Consider the following 19814-nt stretch of genomic DNA (forward strand, 5'->3'; position numbering starts at 1 on the left):
TGACAGCTGCGTATCTATAGTCATTGCTCATAAGACCGAACAACGCGGCTACGGACCGATCAATGTTAATATTATTATGACTGTAATAATAAAATAGGTAAAATTAGTTGGATCGTTAAGCCTCGTGAAAATAATAAAAATTATTGCTTTTTAACCAAATTGTTTTGCTTATAAATCAATATAAAGATGACGTTCTTATTTATTTTTACAAGAATATAAATGATTGTTATGGATGAAAACAATATTATTACTTTTCTACAGTATACAAGTTATAAGGCAGACCGTCGTCGAAATGATATAGACATCTCGTCAGGACTGCAGCCGACATGTCCGCACCTACCAAGCTACCATTCAATTTAAATTAGGACTTAACGATTCAGATATATGACACTTTATAGTATTTAATCTTTGACTCAAAAATGTTTTAACTAAACTGATACCTACCTAAATATATTATGATAGAGCATTTCAGCGTTATTTTGTCTGCAGCTCTACACGGATAAAATTTCTTGTCACACACAACTTTCCTACAGAACAATACTCGTTTTTTTTTTACTCGAATAATCACACGCGGGAAATGCAAAGATAGGGAAGAAGCTAGTATTATACATTGTAGAGCAATAAGTGCAAGGGGATAAAAGCATAGTTTTATAATATAAAAATAAACTATAGGCATCATATTCTCCCACTCCCCTTTGGTCTGGGCGACCAATAGTATACGCCATCGGTAAGCACGACTGCTGGTCACGAGGTCTCCAGTTCGATTCCCGGATCTGGCAAAGTGTTATTGGGCTTTTACATTACATTGCTTGCAATAGTAAAAATTTTGTAGCGTGTATGCCTATTCTGGCAATAGGCTCGCCCCTTTTTGCACAAAAAGCATTGTATCTAAAATAATCTAAATGGTGAAGCGCGTGTTAATTTCTTACCTCTGCTTACACTGGTTGAAGCAGGCTTGATGTTACGAGTAAGTAACGCCAAAGTTGTAAAATTTATATCTATAGCTTGCTACTAGTAATCGTTAACGGCATCATAAGATTAGGTAAGCTACCTACCCAGTTGGTAGGTATCTTTGATATATTCATAGTCGGCGAAAGTTCTATAACCATAACTACCTAACACAAAACAAAGAAGGATCTTGTTTTACGCACTTTTATGACACGAAGACAACTGAAGGCAGTCGTACAAAAGATATTTAATATTATAAATCTCCGCTTAGAAACTTACTAGGAAGTACGTTGCAAAAAAGGATGCGTTTTTTGTTCAGTTCGGGGCCGCTGGCGAAAACCATTGTTCGGGTTTAAGGGCGGGGGAAGTAATAACTGCAGTAAGGGTGCGTTGTAATGAAAGTTTTACCTGAGGAACCGATGCACTTCGACGAGCGATCTAGTCATATTGCACCTTTTGACGGAGACGGATGTGCTGTGATGTCTTCTACAAGAAGTAGTGAGAACTGGTTGTTAGTGGAGTGGAAGTCTGGTGGTCGTGATGTAGTGTATGTGAAGTCAGTTGTGAGCCCCGCCATCAAGGAGCTGAAGATTGGCGATGCAATGATTGTGAACAGGCGAGGCGAACAAGAAGCGGCAACGTTGATTGCGCGCGCGCGTGAGTAATTGCTATACTTTTGTGTACGCAGGTAAAATACCCCATGGAAGTGTAACAATAGACTGAATGCGACTAACTTACCGTGTATTATTTTGGTAAACCATAGTGTAGTATGTAGGTACCAATGTTAAAATATTTTGTGTAAATATAATGTACTTTAAGTCCCCGCAAATCTGCCAATAGGCCTGTTAGTTAAAGGGGGCTTTAGTCCATTAAGTAAAAACGGATTTAGATTTATAAAACTTATTAGAAAACAAATCCTGTATTACAATTAAATACATTTCAATTCATATCCGTTATTGAAATTTTATTAAACTGGTCTTATTAGACATTATTTTAATACAATGTGACCCCAATGTTCCATCTTTCACAAAACGAAACTGGTATTCATTTCATTGACCAAATTAATGCTTTTATTTGTATAGACGGGAACCACTAAAGGGGCAGATGTATAGACAGTGTTACATTCAATTTCTGGCTGGCAGATGTGTTGTTAAAGACGACCAGTTGTAAATTAAATCTTTTTAGTACAGTTACCCTGATAAACTTGACTGAATAGATAATACACACTGTCTGATTTATACAAAACGTTTCGCAAGCTTTTTATGAAACATTTAAATACCCGCCTTAATATAACCACGTGTACATTCGTAAAGCTTACCAAGGGACTATTGACTATCCTATTGTGGACTTTATCTTGTTAGTTTTAGTCTTGTTCGATGCGCGCTCAAATACGGACGTGCATTAGTAGGCTCTGAATATTATTTACTTTCGGTGTTGCGCGGCCGTAGCCGTTGCACGTGATCATGGCTATGAGTACCCAACTTATAGCTAACGAGTTGTTGGCATTTATTCAAAATGCCATTGACACTATGGACGAGGTCAGCGTGATGCAGATCTGCAAGTCCAATTTCAAAGAAGAGGACATCAGCAGCGGCAAGAGATTGTTATACCAGTCCCTTGGCAAGCTGGACCAGATGCCGTCTCGCAGAAGAGATGGGACAGAGAAGAGCGTGCAAGATATCATCGCTTTGCTGAAGGTAATGGATTCGGATGACGTGCCGACCTTTGTGGCGAAGGAGCTGCATAAACTCCCACCTGTCACATTCGACCACGTCGACGTTACCAGGCTGTTAAAGGACATCACGTTCTTAAAGTCGAGTCTGGCTGAGATGCAGTCGATGCTGGAGGTGTCTAATAACACCATCGGTGAATTGCGTGAGGAGTTGGCGCAGTTACGTGGCGCTGTTTCGTCATGTAAGTCACCCGACACCTCCAACGTCAACACACGTCGCGGGGCGCAAAACGCATCCGTCGGCAATTTGGAAGCGGCGAGTCCTAAGTCGTCGCTAGCTGCCGAAACTGCTTGCGTCGCACCGCGCCCCGCCGCCCGCCCCGTCCCCCCAACAACATCGGTCGAGGTAGTGACACGTGCCGCTACGTTAACACCGACACGTGCCTACGCGGCAGTTGCCGCCAACCAACCAGCTGGACAACCACCACAGTGGCGACAGAAAGGGGATAAGAAGATCACTATGAGATCAGACGTCCATCCGCATCAGGGTAAGAAGAACGAGGCTACGTGCGAAAAGGATGGCTTCATCAAGGTGGAGAAGAAAAAGAGGAAGTCATCTCGTCGCAATCAGTGCGGTACTGCACCGACCGGACCGAACCATCTGCTGCGTCCAGCCGTGCCTGCGACGCTGTTGTACGTGTCCCGCCTGCACTACTCTACAAAGGCCGAAAACATTGTAGAGTACGTCCAAGTGAAAACCAATTTCAAACTGAGGGTCGAGCAGTTGCAGTCTTGTCACAATGTGAATTTCAACTCATTTGTGGTGAGAGTGCCGACTGAGCATCTGTCGACCTTCATGAAGGAGGAATTTTGGCCGAGAGGTGTTGTGTTCCGGCGGTACAGAGGACGGCTACCCGACACCACGCGTCAGGCGACACCTGGATAACGTGTCACTTAGAATAAGTTATATTTTGTATGTATTAGTCTATTTATAAGTTGTATTTTGTTTATTGTATTACTATGGGCCTCAGTTGCCTGAAATAAAGGAATAAATAAAAAATAAAAATAAAAAAAAAATATTGTTATAGAAATAATGTTTTAAATTGAGAGTTTAGAAAAACGACATAGATACCGTTCTTCTACTTACCAAATTCTCATTCAGTACGTTCCGAGAAGCGAGATAGATAAGTCCTTAATCTACTTCTACTCGTGACAAACCAATTTTTATTTTCTTGTCATCAATTACTTTTGTTATTATTAATTGTATAAGGTCAGTACTTAAAAGTTAAAAATTGAACCAATTGTCATTAAACTAATCTTACTGATTCGTACACGACAGGTGAACGAGACATGCTAGACTCTATGGTGAAGAGAGATGTGGCCGGTCCGAGCACACGAGTGGCTGATGATGATGATGAAGGAGACTACGCGTCCAGCGCATCGTCCTGGGTGCCCAGCGATGATGGTGCTCAGTCCGGTGACTCCGTGGAGGTAGCTATTGCTCTTTCTAATAATAGTTACTTCTTTAAATAATTTGGTAGGGCAGCAAAAGTAATGCGTCTACTTGAGCAAATTATGTACTCCCGAGACGGTTTGGTAAACTCACCGTAGCGTACCTGACGGAATATTGGTCGGAACAACATAGAGGGAGATACAACACATATTATAGTTTTCTTTTTTTGTCGACACTAATTATATCAGGAGCCCGGAGCTAAAATTCATCACACATCCTTTTAAGCGAACATCGACACCAAGGGATGATAATTAACATGCTCGAAGTTGTTCTACAGCCAAATCGAAGTGATATCGGAGAAGATACATTTCAAGCACTGGACACCACTGCACATCAGCTTACTGAGAGCGAGACTATATGTATCAAAGAAGACCCTGCAAAAACTACGGAAAAATATTATCAATCGCTCCCCTTGCCTAAAAAACTTAAGGAACTTATCTCAAGAAAGCGAAGGTTACGCAGGCTATGGCAGTCGACACGATGTCCCACACTAAAGGCCGAACTGAATAAATTATCGGCCAAAGTCAAGTCTGAAGTGCACTTTTTTCGTATCGTTAACTCGAAAGTTTTTACTATAATATAAGGGATTACCCCCTATTTTGCTTTAATTTTTTTAAATTATTTGTCTGTTGATTTTGTTAATGCAAAACTATGTCCAACGGACAGTTCCGTGTGTTGTTTTGTTGTTCCTTAATTTCATAATGTTACCCGCGGCGCGCTGCAAAATGGAGGATATCCTTCACTTAATAAACTGAAGTATCTAAATGTTATTTGTATTAAAGGTAGTTAGTACCTAATTATTTTGTAAATTGAAATAATGATGTCTAATGTCTTTGTAAAAATCAGTATAACTATTTAATTTAATAATAAAAGTATAATTTAATTAATCTTGTTGTTTTATCAAATTTTATACACATACCTGGCTTGGTATAGGTATATCAAAGTTAATGTGTCTGAACTGTTGACAGTCTAGATTAGTAAGTAGTTATGGGACCATTATTGCACTACCACATAACATCGTAACTATTAAAACCGATGGTGGGTACTTTTATAAAAATATTGACAAACTCCCTCTATGATTGCAGATAAAGAGCAAAAAAATCAAATTGGAACGTTACAAACGTCAGTATTGCAACAGAAGATCCAGTAAAGTGCTGACTCCATCGAACAAAGCCAACGCAGTCATGAACATGATCAATCGGAAGAGATCGCACAATGATAGCACGAAGACGGGGAATTCATCTATGAATAAATCTTTACCAGATTCGACAAAGAAAAATCAGAATGGTGCAAAGAAAGTTACGATAGATGCCCGGGAGCTAAAGGAAATAAGAAATACTTTCAAGACGTTGTTCAAAATACTTGAAGACATGAAAAGGCCGTTGAATGCAAATGAAAGTTCTACGGGACGTACACTGCGTGTCTCTCCTGAGTTGGAAGCACAAGATACAACACATCAATCGTATAGCCAACTGATTGATGAATCCATGGAAGATGACAAGGAAAACGATATCAGTGATAATGACGAGTTCAACAGATCTGATGACAATGTTCTAATTAGTAATAGGTATAGCAACGCTGCTGTTGGCGCGGCGCAAAACAGGCAGGTGGAGGACGCTGAGTGGGTACGTACTATATTATTTAAACAATAAGTACTTATTAAGCCTTTCTAAAGGATGTTCTCGAATATTTTACCGTTAGGAGAGTGTGACAAAAGAAAGTATCCGATTCAATTCAATAACAAAAGTGAGTTAGAAAAAAACGTAGAAAGAAATGCCATTGACTTTTGTTTATCAGGTAGTCGAAAGCCGCCTCAGCTTTATGTACTTAGTAGTATGCTTTGATTTTAAGCGACGTTTATGACCGTTGAATATGAAACAGTGTTTTTGAAACAGTAACATTTTTTTCAGGTACCTATTGGAAGTGGAAAGACTTTAATACATAGAGATAAATTCAAGAAAATCAAGTGGAAGTCATACACAGTTGCTACACGTACTTTACTGCTGGCTGTATTTCCTAGAAGGTAAATAAACTAATACTATTTTTAACATGATTGCGCCACTTATAGAATAAATGTTTGTGTGTATAAAACATAAAAATTGGTCAAAATATTCATTCAAATGTGTGTTACTAAAAAAACTATTGACGTCAACATACACGCATTTGAATAAAGTCAACCTAATAAAATTTACCAGTTTTACCAAATATGATGTTATGACGCAAAACCTAAATAAATGTTGTTAAATTCCAGGATATTAGCGACGCACTCGCTTACTGGCAAGCGGTCACCGGCCTTCCAAAATAAGCCACCGAAAATGTGCTTAGATCCAAAAAAAATATCTGACGTCATCATGGAAGTTATGGATAGGTTTAATGTACGAGAAAATCTAGTCAGGTAAGATGACCAATCCACCCTTAAGACCTGTGTAATGTGTAATATTTATAAGGAATGTGAAGGAATACACATACCTTCTTAGTTTACTCTGAATAATCTCGTAATTGAAATTAGTAAGAGATAACTTTTAAATTGCTACTTATAATAATAATAACATTGACTCATAAAATAAATTCAAAATAAAGTAATGTTTGTTATCGCCAATCTATATTGAAAACCGAAAGAAAAAGATTTTGAGAGCGTCGCCTTTAACGTCGCAAAAATAACACGATTGAAATTGCTTCAAATGACATTTATTATGTGCCGTCTTGAGGAGAACGCACAAATTTGGGTTACTGGAAGATTGCCAGTTTGTATTTGATTAGCACAAACAACAAGAGCCCGCGATACTTATTAGTGGTATAAAAACAAGATTTATTTATTTCCAGGAGTATCATTACGACCAAATGCGCTGATGAATGCAAAATGTGGAAAGCGAGAACCAACAAAAAAAAATCTGCTCAAAATCAGGATGCGTGTGCAAGTAATGGCCAGCAGTAAAGATGTTTTGAAGAACAAAATTAAAAAACGCAAATAAATTTTCGAATGCTCCTCACGAAAGAAAATCTTTATGTAGGTGGCGCTAGCATAGACTTATGAGTACAATTACAGGAGTCTTAGATGCATACTATTGTATCCACACAGTTATTAAGTTAATTTACTATATTTTTTCTTTTCATGGATTGCATTCGAAGATGTAAAAATGTTGATTGTTGAATCGGATTGATTTTACCAAAAATTGTGCCTATCTTATAATTATGTTTTTAAAATGTTTACTTTTTGATTTGAGTGTCGTGTTCCTCATTCTACGGGATAATATAACTGTTTGTTAGGCTGTGAATTTGTATTATAGGGAGGGAAAGTAAATCACATTTTCCTTTCCTCTAATAAGGACCAGTATTTTAGTCATTGTTAAGACATAATCTTGATAATTCTTGTGTTTTCATTATGTTACTATTAGTAATGACAAATATGATGTTTTAATATTCGGTAGGAATAAAATGTTCATTTTAATAAATAGATACAAAGTAATAAAATATTTATTTTACCTTATATCCACATAATACATGTTCCAGAATATCTTAAGTTAAAGGTAGCTTTCACTGACTAGAAAATATCATTATTAATTGCCCCCTTAATACATAAAAGCGTAGCAAATAAAGTGAGATACATACACTGTAGATATATTTTAAGTTACCTACAAAATGAACATCGGCATTTATTAATACAAGTCCACTCACCCACTTGTGACTGTTAAACAAAGTAAGAGTGAAAACTCCGAAAAGAGTGTTAAAGAAAAGCAATCACTATCGGGTACCTTAGTATTGCTAACTTATGCCAAACGTACATTAAAATATACCTACAGTGATGCCCACAATACTGATTAGCATTATCAATAATAATCAGTTTCCTTGTTGGAATATACCGAGTGGTGATAGAACTAGGTCGGTATTGGTACTGGCAATGATCGCTCTCATCAACATCATGTCGTCGGGAGTATACCTCCAGCCGCTGAGTTGCCCGAGGCTCTGCAGCTTGGGACAACACTCCATGAGTAGTTCTACCGTCGCTACTGTCAACCGAGGAGCGTTGGGGAACCAAATGCCTTCTAAATGCTCGAACTTGTAGCGACGAAGCATGCTGGAATTGATTAAAAAGTTAATTAGCAAATTATGGTTTGATTTCACCTGTTTGGTTTATGAAATTTTCGAATAATTATCATGCTTTCGCCCTAGAATTTTCTTCGTACAAGCTGCCTGGTGCCAAAAATCTGCTGAATGTTATTTTGTTTCTAATCAAGTCTATTACTTCTTCAGTAGCTTAATTTTTTAAATAACTAAGTATAACATTCACTACCTTGAAATAATATCAATGAAAGCGACTACCTAATTGCAATTATTGTCTAACGAATCCCCGGGGATTAAGATTTAAGACGATCTAACACAGCCGTCTATAATAAACACTGAATTTATGGCACATAAATATTTGTGCAACAATGTGGCTTGCTACGGATTGTATTAACATAGCGCATAATATGTAATACAAACCGTAGCAAGCCACAACAATTAGATTATAGGTATGACTTCGATTTGTAAGATGAAAAATATTTTTACCGTTTCTACTAAGATTTTTTTGTGACTTGTCGATGAAAAAAAAACAACAAATAATGATACTCACCGCGACATATCATTGTCGTCCAGCTTAACTTCATCGCCAATGATCAGTTTCTTTAGTCTGGGACTACCAGTCATCAGGTACTTGAGACACGACGTGGACAAATTACCGCCAATTATTTCAATATGTTCCAATTTGTTGAACGGCATCTCTTCCTCGTGTGTTGCAGTCTGCAGTTGATAGAATTCTATGGTTTCTAAATTCCTACATGTCTCCGCTATCCTAGTGAAGTTAAATGAACCAGATGACGCCGAAAGCATCAGTGTCAGAATTCTGTGCCCAATTTTATCTAGTAGCTGATGAAGTTCATGACACTGGAATTTATTTAACTTAATTTTATTCACGTTGTTCAGTTCTTTGATTTGCTGCAGGACTCCTTGATCAGGCTCCTCGAGGTAAATGGTCTCTAACATCGGACACAAAGCGAGGATAGCTTTCATAGTTCTCATATTTGTCTGAACATCGTGCATATACTGCAAGTTTGTTTTGAAACCTGGCGGACAGTCATTATTGTACAAGTGGTAAATAGATTTACCAACAAACGAGTAACTGCCAAGATTTGTGAGGTTTGGCAACTTGCGTATCAATAAAGCAACATCTGTGTGATCAATGTTCTCCTCGCCGTACATTCCTATGTTTACGATGGTCAGATTCTGTGTTAACTGCGGGTTACCATTCAACATTGCATCTATACCGATCTCGGTAATGTCTGTTTCACCAGAAACGTCCAACAACTTCAACACCTTATTGTATTTACCGATGTGTTTCAGCACTTCGTCGTTAGCAATGTAAGGGATGTTCAAACACGTCAAATTAGGAGTGTTCTTGAGTAACTGATACAATATTGTCAGGTGTTCGTCTTTAACCCACACTCCTTTCAAATTAAGAGCAGTCAAATGGTGACCTTGCTCCATAATGAGCTCAAGGACTTTTCTATAATAGGGAAGAGGGAAGATTCCGGTGGCTAAGCTTTTGACGTTTTCTTTGAGCAGCAGACGCATTGTGTAGTATCTTATAGAGGGATCTAAGTATTCTGAACTGAGTATTAAATTAATGAGATCTTGAAATATATCACTCGTTGCACCCATACTCTCGTAGTAGGAGGAGACCAACATGAAAGGCAGCGCGGCATCTTCCTCGGAGGTAACTTGAGACAGGGCGTGGATCAACTGTCTCGCGACCAGCGACAGTGTGATGTCCTGGAGAGGCGGCACTGGACACTTGGGAGACATACTTTCACAAAACTAATCGTTCAACTAGTATAAAATATCACTGGCACTGGAAACTTCACTAAATAGCACTAATTGAGCATCGCACTACGAGTGTTACGACTTTCAGTTTTGGGAAGAGAAAGAAGTGAAAAATCGTGTAGCTATTTAGCTCACGCATGCGCACCGCGGTTGGCTCGGCGCCAGCACACGTTTATAATTCAAACTCGCGCGCACAACTCGCACAGTATTTTTAGAAGTTTTATAAAAGGTGTTTATCGCTCGTGGCGTATGCAATTGTTATTATAAACTCCGCACATAAAAATTGAGACCTACGCAGGAATGTATCGCGCGTGTAATTAATGATAGATTTTATGTTTGCAGTGATTTTAATGGATGTTATGTGTTTCAAATATTTTTAAGCGTAAATAACGAAATAAAGACGGAGGTTGTTTGATCACATAACGTATTTTGGCATCACGTGCTTTGATGTTTGAGTTTAAAAACAATAGACGACATTAACTGCGATTGATAGTGTTTCTCATTTATTTTTAGTAGAGGCTGACAAGATTTGTATTCACCGTCGTTTTACGTTCACGCTAACATTCTAACGTATCATAATAACAACAAAACTATGTTAATTAAATAAACTTTATTTTAATTTCTAATTAAAACAGTTTATTCTCACACTTACAAATCTAATAAAGACGACAAATTTTGTACACAATACAATTATCTAATACAAATTTCGGCGCGTATTGAGCGTAGATGGGTTTGTCTAACCATGAATGTATTGGTTGCAAATATAAACTATGTTTACAAATACATAAGATTCAAAATAGTATAAGAAGTAAGTCAACGATAGAAATTAAATACCAAAATTCAGTGTTACTCACTAAGGAACAATTCTTGTTCCGTTCCACACAGCTTTTTCAAAATTACTAACAAATAATCTTTAGCATTAAATTCATTCGGTTTCTAATTAATTTATGTTCATTTTGTAATAAATTCAACCATTTTTCCAAACGAGTCCAGACTAGGGTTGTTGCGGATGACAACGCAGGGTTTTTATTTAAGCGCGGATGCGGATGCGAATGTCTGACTGCGAACTTTCCGGTCCGGCATTTGCGGTCCAACAACCCTGGTTCAGGTTCAAAACAATTATTATTATCATATGTTTCATAGTAACTCACACGCACCACAACTATAACACATTTTTAATTATTTGACGACGTGACATCGTATTACTTTAATACGACTTATCGTGTTTAAAGTAACGCTACCCTCTGCATAAACTTTCTTATTACAAAACTGACTTAAAACTATGAATGCCAAGGCGTTTTAAATATTCTGAAGTAAAACTTGTCTTATATTTCTGACTTGGGTTTATTGACCATTGTTTTTGTTGTAATGTAGGAAATCATTCAATTACAATACAATAATATCCACACGGGTCTTACGCGCGACGAATATTTTAAGTTATCAATATATTTTTTATTATTACCTGACTATTTGACCGACTTACACTGGTCTTGTTTGCGGGTAGCCGGCCAAAACGACAGAAAAAATATATTTTCTCGCACTTAAGATCCGTGTGTATCTTAGTATTATGAATAAAAATCGTATAGTTTAAACGTCTTACAATATTTTCACGTAGGTACAGGAAGGTTCTTAGCGACTAATAACAGTATCTGTTCAGTACTGAAGCACCAGTTGGCTATTTCTTTGGACACTTGGCACCACGCCTCCCCGTGGTGGGGCTCGGCGGTTTTACAGCGAGTCTTCACGTCTTCTTGTTGTTGCTCGTTGCCGTGCAGTAGCTCGAATTTGTAGAAGTATGCCCACGCGTCGCCTAAGTCCGGGTCGATTTTTACCTGCAAAATGTTTAAAGTTAGGTATATGGTAACCATTAAAATAATTAAATGAGGGTTTGACCTTTTTCTGCTATGAAGCAACTATCGACCTACTAGCGCCATCTACCAGTGATTTATTAATTGAAAGTTTCGCTGAATAACAATACGCAACAGAAGGTCTCACTTTGTCCCAAATATAACAGTTAGATTACTCTTATTTTTTCTAATAGAGTAGTATCTGATACTTTACATTAGAACGTAGCGCATTTGCTTGGATATAGCAAGAGCTATGAAGGTTAAAATTATCAGTTTTATTTTCTACTACGATTACATAAAAACACCAATAATAAGCGCGAAGAAAGTATAAATAACACCAGTACTTACGGTTCTGTTGAACCACTCGCGGCACTTGTTTAGTTTCCTCTCGGTCCAGAAGAGCTGTGACACCGCCAGTAGCACGTGCGCGTCGTGCTCGCATTTCTTTAGCGCGTCCACCTGTGCATGAATTGTGTTAAATTAATTTTATATAGTCTTAACTGAGTGTTACTGTGGGCTGGCTCGACTAATTACAGTCAGATATTAGGGTAAGAAAAGTTAACATGAAACAATTCACAAATAAACAAAAATACTAAGTCGAAATATAGCTTGTGCCTTAAACAATACTCGTATCTATCGAAGCCAAATGCCATAAACTGGAAAAAATAATATAAAGTCACTTACACTCTTAGTTTTTCTTTGAGGTCTTGACTCCATGAAGATAGCCTCAGCCCACAGTCTGCCCGCGTTAGTGCACTCTTGTAGCGCTTTAGCCATCACCGCGTTGGCAATCTCTGCACTGCCGTTCCGCCTTTCCAAACGTACACTTTCTAACCTGTATCATAAATACATACAATATTATCTATTAATGTTGTAGTTTTACATTTATATTTAGCATTGATAGAATTTTAAAATATTTTTTTAAATCCGGTCCTGTTTCACTGCTGGGCAAAGGTCTCCACCATAATCAAGGAAGGGTTTAGGCCTTGAGTCCACCACGCAGGGCAAGTGCAGGTTGAGATTATTTATAAAAAAAATGCCGCAATATATATGCCGCATATGATATTGTCAAGTTCGTTCGAATGCTTGACATTTAGACGATGCTTACAGAACTTCGTTGTTCTAATATACCCAAAGGCGAAGTATCATTCAGTTAGAAGAAAGGTTTACTCGAATATTCCAAAATAAACTAACAAAGACATTATAGTAGTAGCACTTACCACAACTCCGGGTTCTTAGGATTCCTTAACCTGGCCTTTTCTAGTACCGATCTTGCCTTAGTGACATTCTTTAGTTTTTCTTCTAGTCTCGATAGTAATATCCACATCGGCACGCTGGTCGCACACTTTTTAAGCTATAATGAAAATGAGATTTTTATTATGTAAATGGATCTTATGACAACGTCGAAAGACAAAAACATTACTATTTATTCCAATGGCTAGTTAAAGTGAAAAGAGGGATACTTAAGTCACAATGTAGATGTGAATAAATTTTTACATCACTACCATAGGAATATTTTAGTCAGAACTAAAAATGATATAGTATTTCCTTACCCCTTGGGAATACGTGTTTCTCGCTTCCTCGTCCTTGCCCATTTGTTCCTCAATCTGTCCCTTCATCATGTGAAGTTTCGCGTAGTCACCGAATACTTTGATAGCTTCCTCCAATAATTTCAATGCGACATCCAAGTTGTTCAACGCCCATTCTAGTTTTGCTGATTTTATCATTACCTGTGTAGAAATATTGTAAAGGTTAACTACAGGATATTTGTATTAATTTATTTTGTTTGCAGTTTTGGTAGTAGTGTACGTGTATACGTATACGTAAACGACTGTGTACTTGCGATAGGGCAGAATAATGATAGTTGTCACTGGAGATTCAAAAGCAGAGAAACAGATAATATGAAATGTTGCTCTATGTTAACCAATATTTAAATAATAAATTGAAAAATAGGGTATTTTGATATATTTGCTTAAATGCTTACTCTTGGTGTCGGAGCTGAGGCACGAGCTTTAGAAAGTAGTCGTCTCGCTCTGTCGTATTCTTTGTTTTCACTCTCCAGCTTAACGGCCGCCAACCAGATCTCTTCCGAATTGGGATTAGCTTGGAAAGCCAGTGAGAGAATACCTCGAGCTGCTGGTACGTCACCTAGGAATAAAAAATAAACGTTAATATTGTCTAAAATGTCTTAGATAAACGCTAGGTGGTAATGATAGTTAATTCATTTTCATAAACTGCTGAACATATTGTGAAAAGAAAGTTGAAATATGTCGTTGATAAAAAAAAAGTTTTTTTCAGGTTCGGTTCAGCAGTGGCGAAGGCTCCATATAACCCGATTCCTACCGGCTTTACCTTTGGAACACTCCTAAAAATGCATCACATAAATGTGTATTATTCTCACAAAAAGATCGTTTATTTAAATTTAATTCTATATTTATTACGACATTCATCAATATTTTCAATACGACTAATTTAAAATAAATAAATGAATAAACGCCTGATCTATTTGTCAAAGCAAAAGTTGCATTACCGAAAATTGACGTCAAACAACTCGACGGCGCGCGCAGGAATCGCGTAAAGGGAACAAGATGTCGATGACGTCACGCGGACGTACTTTTCTATGGCGTGTTTTACCGGCGAGGTAACCCGGAATTCATCGGCTTATTGGGCGACTAGTAGGTACAACAGGCGCAGCGGCGCGGGCGGCGCGGGCGGCGCGGCAACTAGCGAATGTGTGAGTGAGATGCAATGATATTTAATGAGAGAGAGACAATGAATGCAATTTTTGTGATGACATTTATGATTTTAGATTTAGTTTTGTTTTCATTTTGCGCGCCTATTTTAGGTTATTTTGGATTATTATGTTTATTATATTTGGATTAGTTAAATGTGTTAAATTATCAATGAATGTTATTATTTTGTGTAAAATCGTGGTGATTGTGTGAATGTACTGGTCGTATCTAACGTGTATTTGTAAGTATTACTTTCATTGTTATTGTTTGTGTATTGCGATCATGGACAACAAGTAGGTAGAAGTAGAAGCAATAAATATTGTTAAATTAGTTATTAATCAGTAAATTAATGTTGTAGAGTGTAGACATTGTTTTCAAAATGCTCCTAGTGCCAACATGTACCTATCTACCAAAATAAATAATACAGAATGCAAAGGACATGATAAGTATTTTAAACATTCCCATAAGTTATTCTCTACGATATAACTTTATAAATTTATCAATGGCTTATCGGTACCTAGCTGTAAAGTGTTTTTATTATTTCTCCGATTGTTTCTAGTAGATAGCATTTGGAGTCAATCAAAGTTGTATTTAAATAATAAGACACTTATTTTCTTATTTTAACATGAAATTTGAAGTAATAGGATATAATCATTCCTCATCAATAATTTCGTTCATAGGTACTTAGTTCTTACCTATTATGAAAGTAGTTCGGTAGATCGGATCGCAATACAACGATTTATTCTGTTTACGTATGGTTAGTGGTCGACCTAGTGTCAAATTTGTTCAAGCCGCCATCGCATCGGTCGCCCACCTATGGAATGACCGCACTAAGAGTTGCTTAACCTTAGCTGAAGCAGTTTTAGCTCCGGCTTGCCTTTTAACAAAACTCACCCTTCGCCACTGCGGTTCAGTCAGTTTTTTTTTTAAATCATCTTTCCTAAAGAAAACAGGCAGGTTAACATAGAGTAATAAGTCAACCACAAAACTCGTAAGTATTCTAATCATTTACGCAAATACAGAAAAAAGATTAAGAAAAATCAGGTGTCTTACCAGCCAGCCACTTAGACTTGGCGCCCATGAGCCACAACACCTCAGACTTGGGACAATGTGCGACGGCTCTCTGCAACAGTGCTTCAAGACTGGCTCTAGTACCGTGCTGTTTCTCCAAGTACGCAGCACGCAGCCAGATAGACTTCTTAGACGGAAATACTGATAGCGCGTATCCGTATACGGCGCGCGCGCACTCGTACGCACCTTCGTTCGCACACTGGAAATAACAAACATGTTAAAACTGGCGCAAATGTAAAAAGATTTTAAATTCCAGTTATTGTTAATTAATGCCTATTTTACTCGTTGTTATACATGATATACATTTGTCGGGGATAGGGCAATTCCGCGTATCTAACATTGGATAATACCACGTAACCGCTATTCGATCAAATTTTACACGAAGAAGGTGAAACCTTTTAATAATTCATATAAATATATATATATATATATATATATATATATTGCAAATATTTGTAGTTTATGTTTGATCTACGATATAATTTCAGATTTTTTATAGGTGCAGATACAGCAACTAAGTATAGAGAAATAAAGATAAGTCTTACCGCTTCAGCGTCTTCCATCCACGTGTGTTTCTGATCTTCAGGTTCGATACCGTGTCCGATAACGGCGCGAATGATGGCCTGTTAGAACAAGAAACAAATAAAATATAGTCAAATACTTCACAAAAAGAGATTCTCAAGTAAATTCTAGTAATTGTTTCAATGTGTGTTTTATTACCTGACAAGTATGTACGGCTCCTGACTTCTCAGCTTCCATAGCCTCTTTGAACCAGTGCTCTCTGTTGATCTCCACACCGTTGGCGCTCAGCGATGTGATAGCACGGTCAATGATCTTTTCTACCATGTGTGTGTTGCCTGGGAAAAGAAAGTATTATTACAAATGCTTAAATTATAATGAGGGATTAAATGAGTACGAAAAGTTACGTTAAAAGTCGACAAATAGTAGTGAACACTAAACCTAAATATTTATATTTATATATAAAAATCTTACCGTGAGCTTCCTCAAGCTTAGCAGCAGTGACCCAAATCTGTCGATCAGTCGGAATATTCTCTCTGGCCTTATTCAGTACTTTTCTCGCGTTCTCATAAGTTTCGAGTCTAGCCAACGCAAGCCATAGTTCTACACTGGTAGGACAACACTCGACGGCTCTTGACAAGAGAATACGAGCGTCCTCTGGGTTCTCGAGTTCAACGGCCGCCTTCCATAGACGAACTGAGTTGGGAATGTGTTCCAGAGCTTTGCGGTAGACGCGACGTTTTGCCTGGTAAAGAAAATACGCATTAATAAGATTAATTTTAGTGAAGTTCAGTAGCTTGTATAGAACAATGATATATTTATTTAAAAAGATTATAATATCAAAATCTGATTCAAAACCGTTTTCTTGACGGATATCTGTCTTTTATATTATGATTAAATACCAAAATTAAAGTTCTAAGTATGAACATTTAATGAAACTGAAAAGTATACTTACTTTAGTCTCCTGTTCGAGGTCAGCAGCTTTGACCCATATCCGGACACTGTGCGGCAAGTTTCTAGCAGCATGAGCGATGACAGCACGTGCTGTGTCTCGCGGCTGTAGACGCGCCGCCTCCAGCCACAGCTCCTCGCTGCTCGGGTTCACTTCACAACCCTTCATTATCAAGTTACGAGCTGATTGCACCTTGCCTACAACACAACAAATTATATTACACATAAAATACATTATATCTTTTCAATTACTTAAGCAACTTTTCTTGCCAGGAGTATAAGATTACCAATTAAAACTTTTTGAGCCATACAATTGTTAATATTCAGTCTGTATAGTTACTTAAGGAAATTTTAATTCAATAAGAAACTGTGTTTAAACAAGTTTAAGTCACTATTAAAAGTACTAATACAGTGAACTCTAAACAAAATAATTTGATACTGAACTGATACAAACCTGTAACTTCTTCTAATCGCGCACTAGCAATCCAAGCAGGTGGATGATTAGGATTAGTTTCTCTCACAGACTTTAAGAGCAGCCTAGCTTTCTTGATATCGTTGATGTCGCCGCCGTACGTAGGTATCATGGACTGTAAGTCAGTGAGGTAGCCCTTAGGATCAACCACAGTTTGTCCTGTTACCGAGTCTGATACTTGTGAAAGTTTGACCGTCATGAGCGTGTTACGAGCCTGACCGATCTTGCGGAGATCCAAGTCACCTGTGAATAAAAACAAACGAAGTTGTAGTTTAGTTTTATAGCTAGAAGAGTTGTCTTGAAATTAAAATGAAATAAGATTGTAGACTATGGTAATTTTATGTTTTATTACTTTCATTTCTGGATTTACTAACCAGAAAAACAAAAAAATGGTCAACTATTTCTTTTGGATATAAAACTATTAGCCAATAATGGTTTTCAGAGTGATACTGAAAATGCAGTCAATAGTAGTTATATTTTAATTTGAGATATTTGTAATAATATCTTGAAATGCTTACCAGATGGTGTCAACATTCCAGGAGTCATGACACCAGGCATCATAGAGGCTAACCCAGAGCCAGGGTCAATAGATGAAGAAGATTCTCCGCCTAAGTTCCTAGACAACACACTGTCAGGCAATGGTGTGAACTTCTCTGCACGAGGGTTCCTCTGTTTTCTGTTACGAGCATCACCCACTTCGGGAATGGCTGACCATTCATCTTCAGATACAGATTTGAGTTCACGTTTCAGATCTGAGAATTGTTGTTGGATTTTTGGCCTAGAAGAATAATATTATAAGTTTATTAATTTTGATAAACAACTTTCTTACAATACTAAAGTAAGTTTCTAAACAAAAACTCTAACTAAGCATTAATCCTAAAATTCTATCATATATTATATAGTTTTCACATTTACTTATACTGAGCCTGTTTCATCATGGAGTTCAAATTTAATTTATTTTTTTACCTTTCCTGACGGTATCTTTCTAAATCTTCTTTGAGCCGTTTCTCTCTGTATTCTTTCCTCTTTTCATCCATTCTTTTGTCAATTGATTCATATATAGCATCTGCTTCAGCATCATCTTTGTCGTAAGGGTCCTGTAATATATTATGGTTAATTAAGTATGCTAAAATATTCAATTAAATTAAATATCTTGCATAACCATTACTTTTCAATAACTTGTTTAGGATATGTGTTCAACAATATATTCATAAGAATATTCTGCCCATAGCATTAAATGTACTGTATTGAGCATAGGCTAACAAAACTAGACAAAATCTAAAATAATTAAAGGTAGCTTATATCACTTTCCATATTGGATGATGTAGATTTTTAGAAGCATCATACAATAGCTTACCTTAGAGAAAAGAGATCCACTGTATCCTGAAAACTCATCATAATTGGAATCATTTAGATCTTCATCGTCATCTTCTTCCTCGGGCTTCTTGCGTTTAGCGGCTGGCGGTGCGTGGCGGTCATCACTAAAATATAACAATACAAAGGCAATTACTACACAGCTCTGAAGTGTATTTTATAATGTAACATCTTAATTAATAAAGAACATTATCAGAAATTAAGAAATCAAACTACTTGATATATACAGATATTGTGTTGAACTTTATGCAGTTAAACTCCTATTTCGTAACCTTTTGTAAGATTAAATTGAAATTTGGAAAGAATAGTGTACTTACGATACATCATTGGCGTCTCTCGCTGGACCGATATCAGACCGTGTGGTGAATCCAGTAGCTCTGGAAAGTAATTATAAGCATTATTATTATAATTTTATCTTATTATTAGTAAACTATTAGTAAATAAACAAATACGTACCCTCTACCAACACCAGCCACATAACCTAGGGGAGCTGGAATCCCTAAGAAATGCTTCTTGTTTTTATTAACGAATGCCTGCGGCGGCACCGACATATTTGAATATTTTAATTAAATACAGGTTAAGTCAATTACAATGATGATTTCTGTAAGTATTTCGTATATTTATTTTCCTTTGGGAAACTGATATTTACACACTTGACATTACAATGTTAGTGTTACTAGTTTATGTGAAAATAGTTGAAATTAGTAAGCCAGATCAAAAAAATAGCACTCAAATAGTAGCTTTGGTAGAATTTGTAAGCTTTTACGGTTTCTATTTAAAATTCAGTTGATAGGTTTAATGTTACTGATATTGATCCAATCTGATTATGATTTGTGACTTGGAAGAAAAATCAAAG

At 37.0% G+C, this 19814-nt stretch overlaps 3 protein-coding genes across 4 annotated transcripts; 1 reads left to right on the forward strand and 2 right to left on the reverse strand.

The window, feature by feature from the left end:
- The first annotated feature begins 1328 nt into the window (after window positions 1-1328).
- LOC142979253 (uncharacterized) lies at window positions 1329-7604 on the forward strand. 2 transcript variants are annotated; one of them, XM_076124082.1, is made up of 6 exons: window positions 1329-1605; window positions 3960-4111; window positions 5219-5758; window positions 6044-6156; window positions 6385-6528; window positions 6957-7604. In XM_076124082.1, the coding sequence occupies exons 1-6, from the start codon at window positions 1344-1346 to the stop codon at window positions 7066-7068; spliced, it is 1323 nt and encodes a 440-aa protein (XP_075980197.1). In that variant the 5' UTR covers window positions 1329-1343; the 3' UTR covers window positions 7069-7604. The 2 variants fall into 2 exon arrangements, with proteins under 2 accessions (XP_075980197.1, XP_075980198.1); XM_076124083.1 differs by lacking the exons at window positions 1329-1605; window positions 5219-5758; window positions 6044-6156; window positions 6385-6528; window positions 6957-7604 and adding an exon at window positions 2324-3593 and having other exon boundaries at window positions 3960-4093.
- Window positions 7590-10105, reverse strand: LOC142979252 (uncharacterized). Its single transcript, XM_076124081.1, has 2 exons — window positions 8746-10105; window positions 7590-8208 (listed from the first exon to the last, which is right to left on the reverse strand). Exons 1-2 carry the CDS (start codon window positions 9972-9974, stop codon window positions 7971-7973), a joined length of 1467 nt encoding a protein of 488 aa, XP_075980196.1. The 5' UTR covers window positions 9975-10105; the 3' UTR covers window positions 7590-7970.
- A 478-nt stretch (window positions 10106-10583) lies between these two features.
- Prp6 (pre-mRNA processing factor 6) lies at window positions 10584-19623 on the reverse strand. The gene is made up of 17 exons (XM_076123953.1): window positions 19415-19623; window positions 19276-19335; window positions 18942-19065; window positions 18551-18681; window positions 18103-18362; window positions 17567-17827; window positions 17117-17310; window positions 16636-16906; window positions 16363-16499; window positions 16188-16265; window positions 15625-15841; window positions 13824-13987; window positions 13393-13569; window positions 13060-13193; window positions 12524-12674; window positions 12188-12298; window positions 10584-11824 (listed from the first exon to the last, which is right to left on the reverse strand). Exons 1-17 carry the CDS (start codon window positions 19507-19509, stop codon window positions 11600-11602), a joined length of 2790 nt encoding a protein of 929 aa, XP_075980068.1. The 5' UTR covers window positions 19510-19623; the 3' UTR covers window positions 10584-11599.
- Window positions 19624-19814: the final 191 nt, after the last annotated feature.

Source organism: Anticarsia gemmatalis, chromosome 16 (assembly GCF_050436995.1).
Source record: "Anticarsia gemmatalis isolate Benzon Research Colony breed Stoneville strain chromosome 16, ilAntGemm2 primary, whole genome shotgun sequence".
Classification (NCBI taxonomy): Eukaryota; Metazoa; Arthropoda; class Insecta; order Lepidoptera; family Erebidae; genus Anticarsia; species Anticarsia gemmatalis.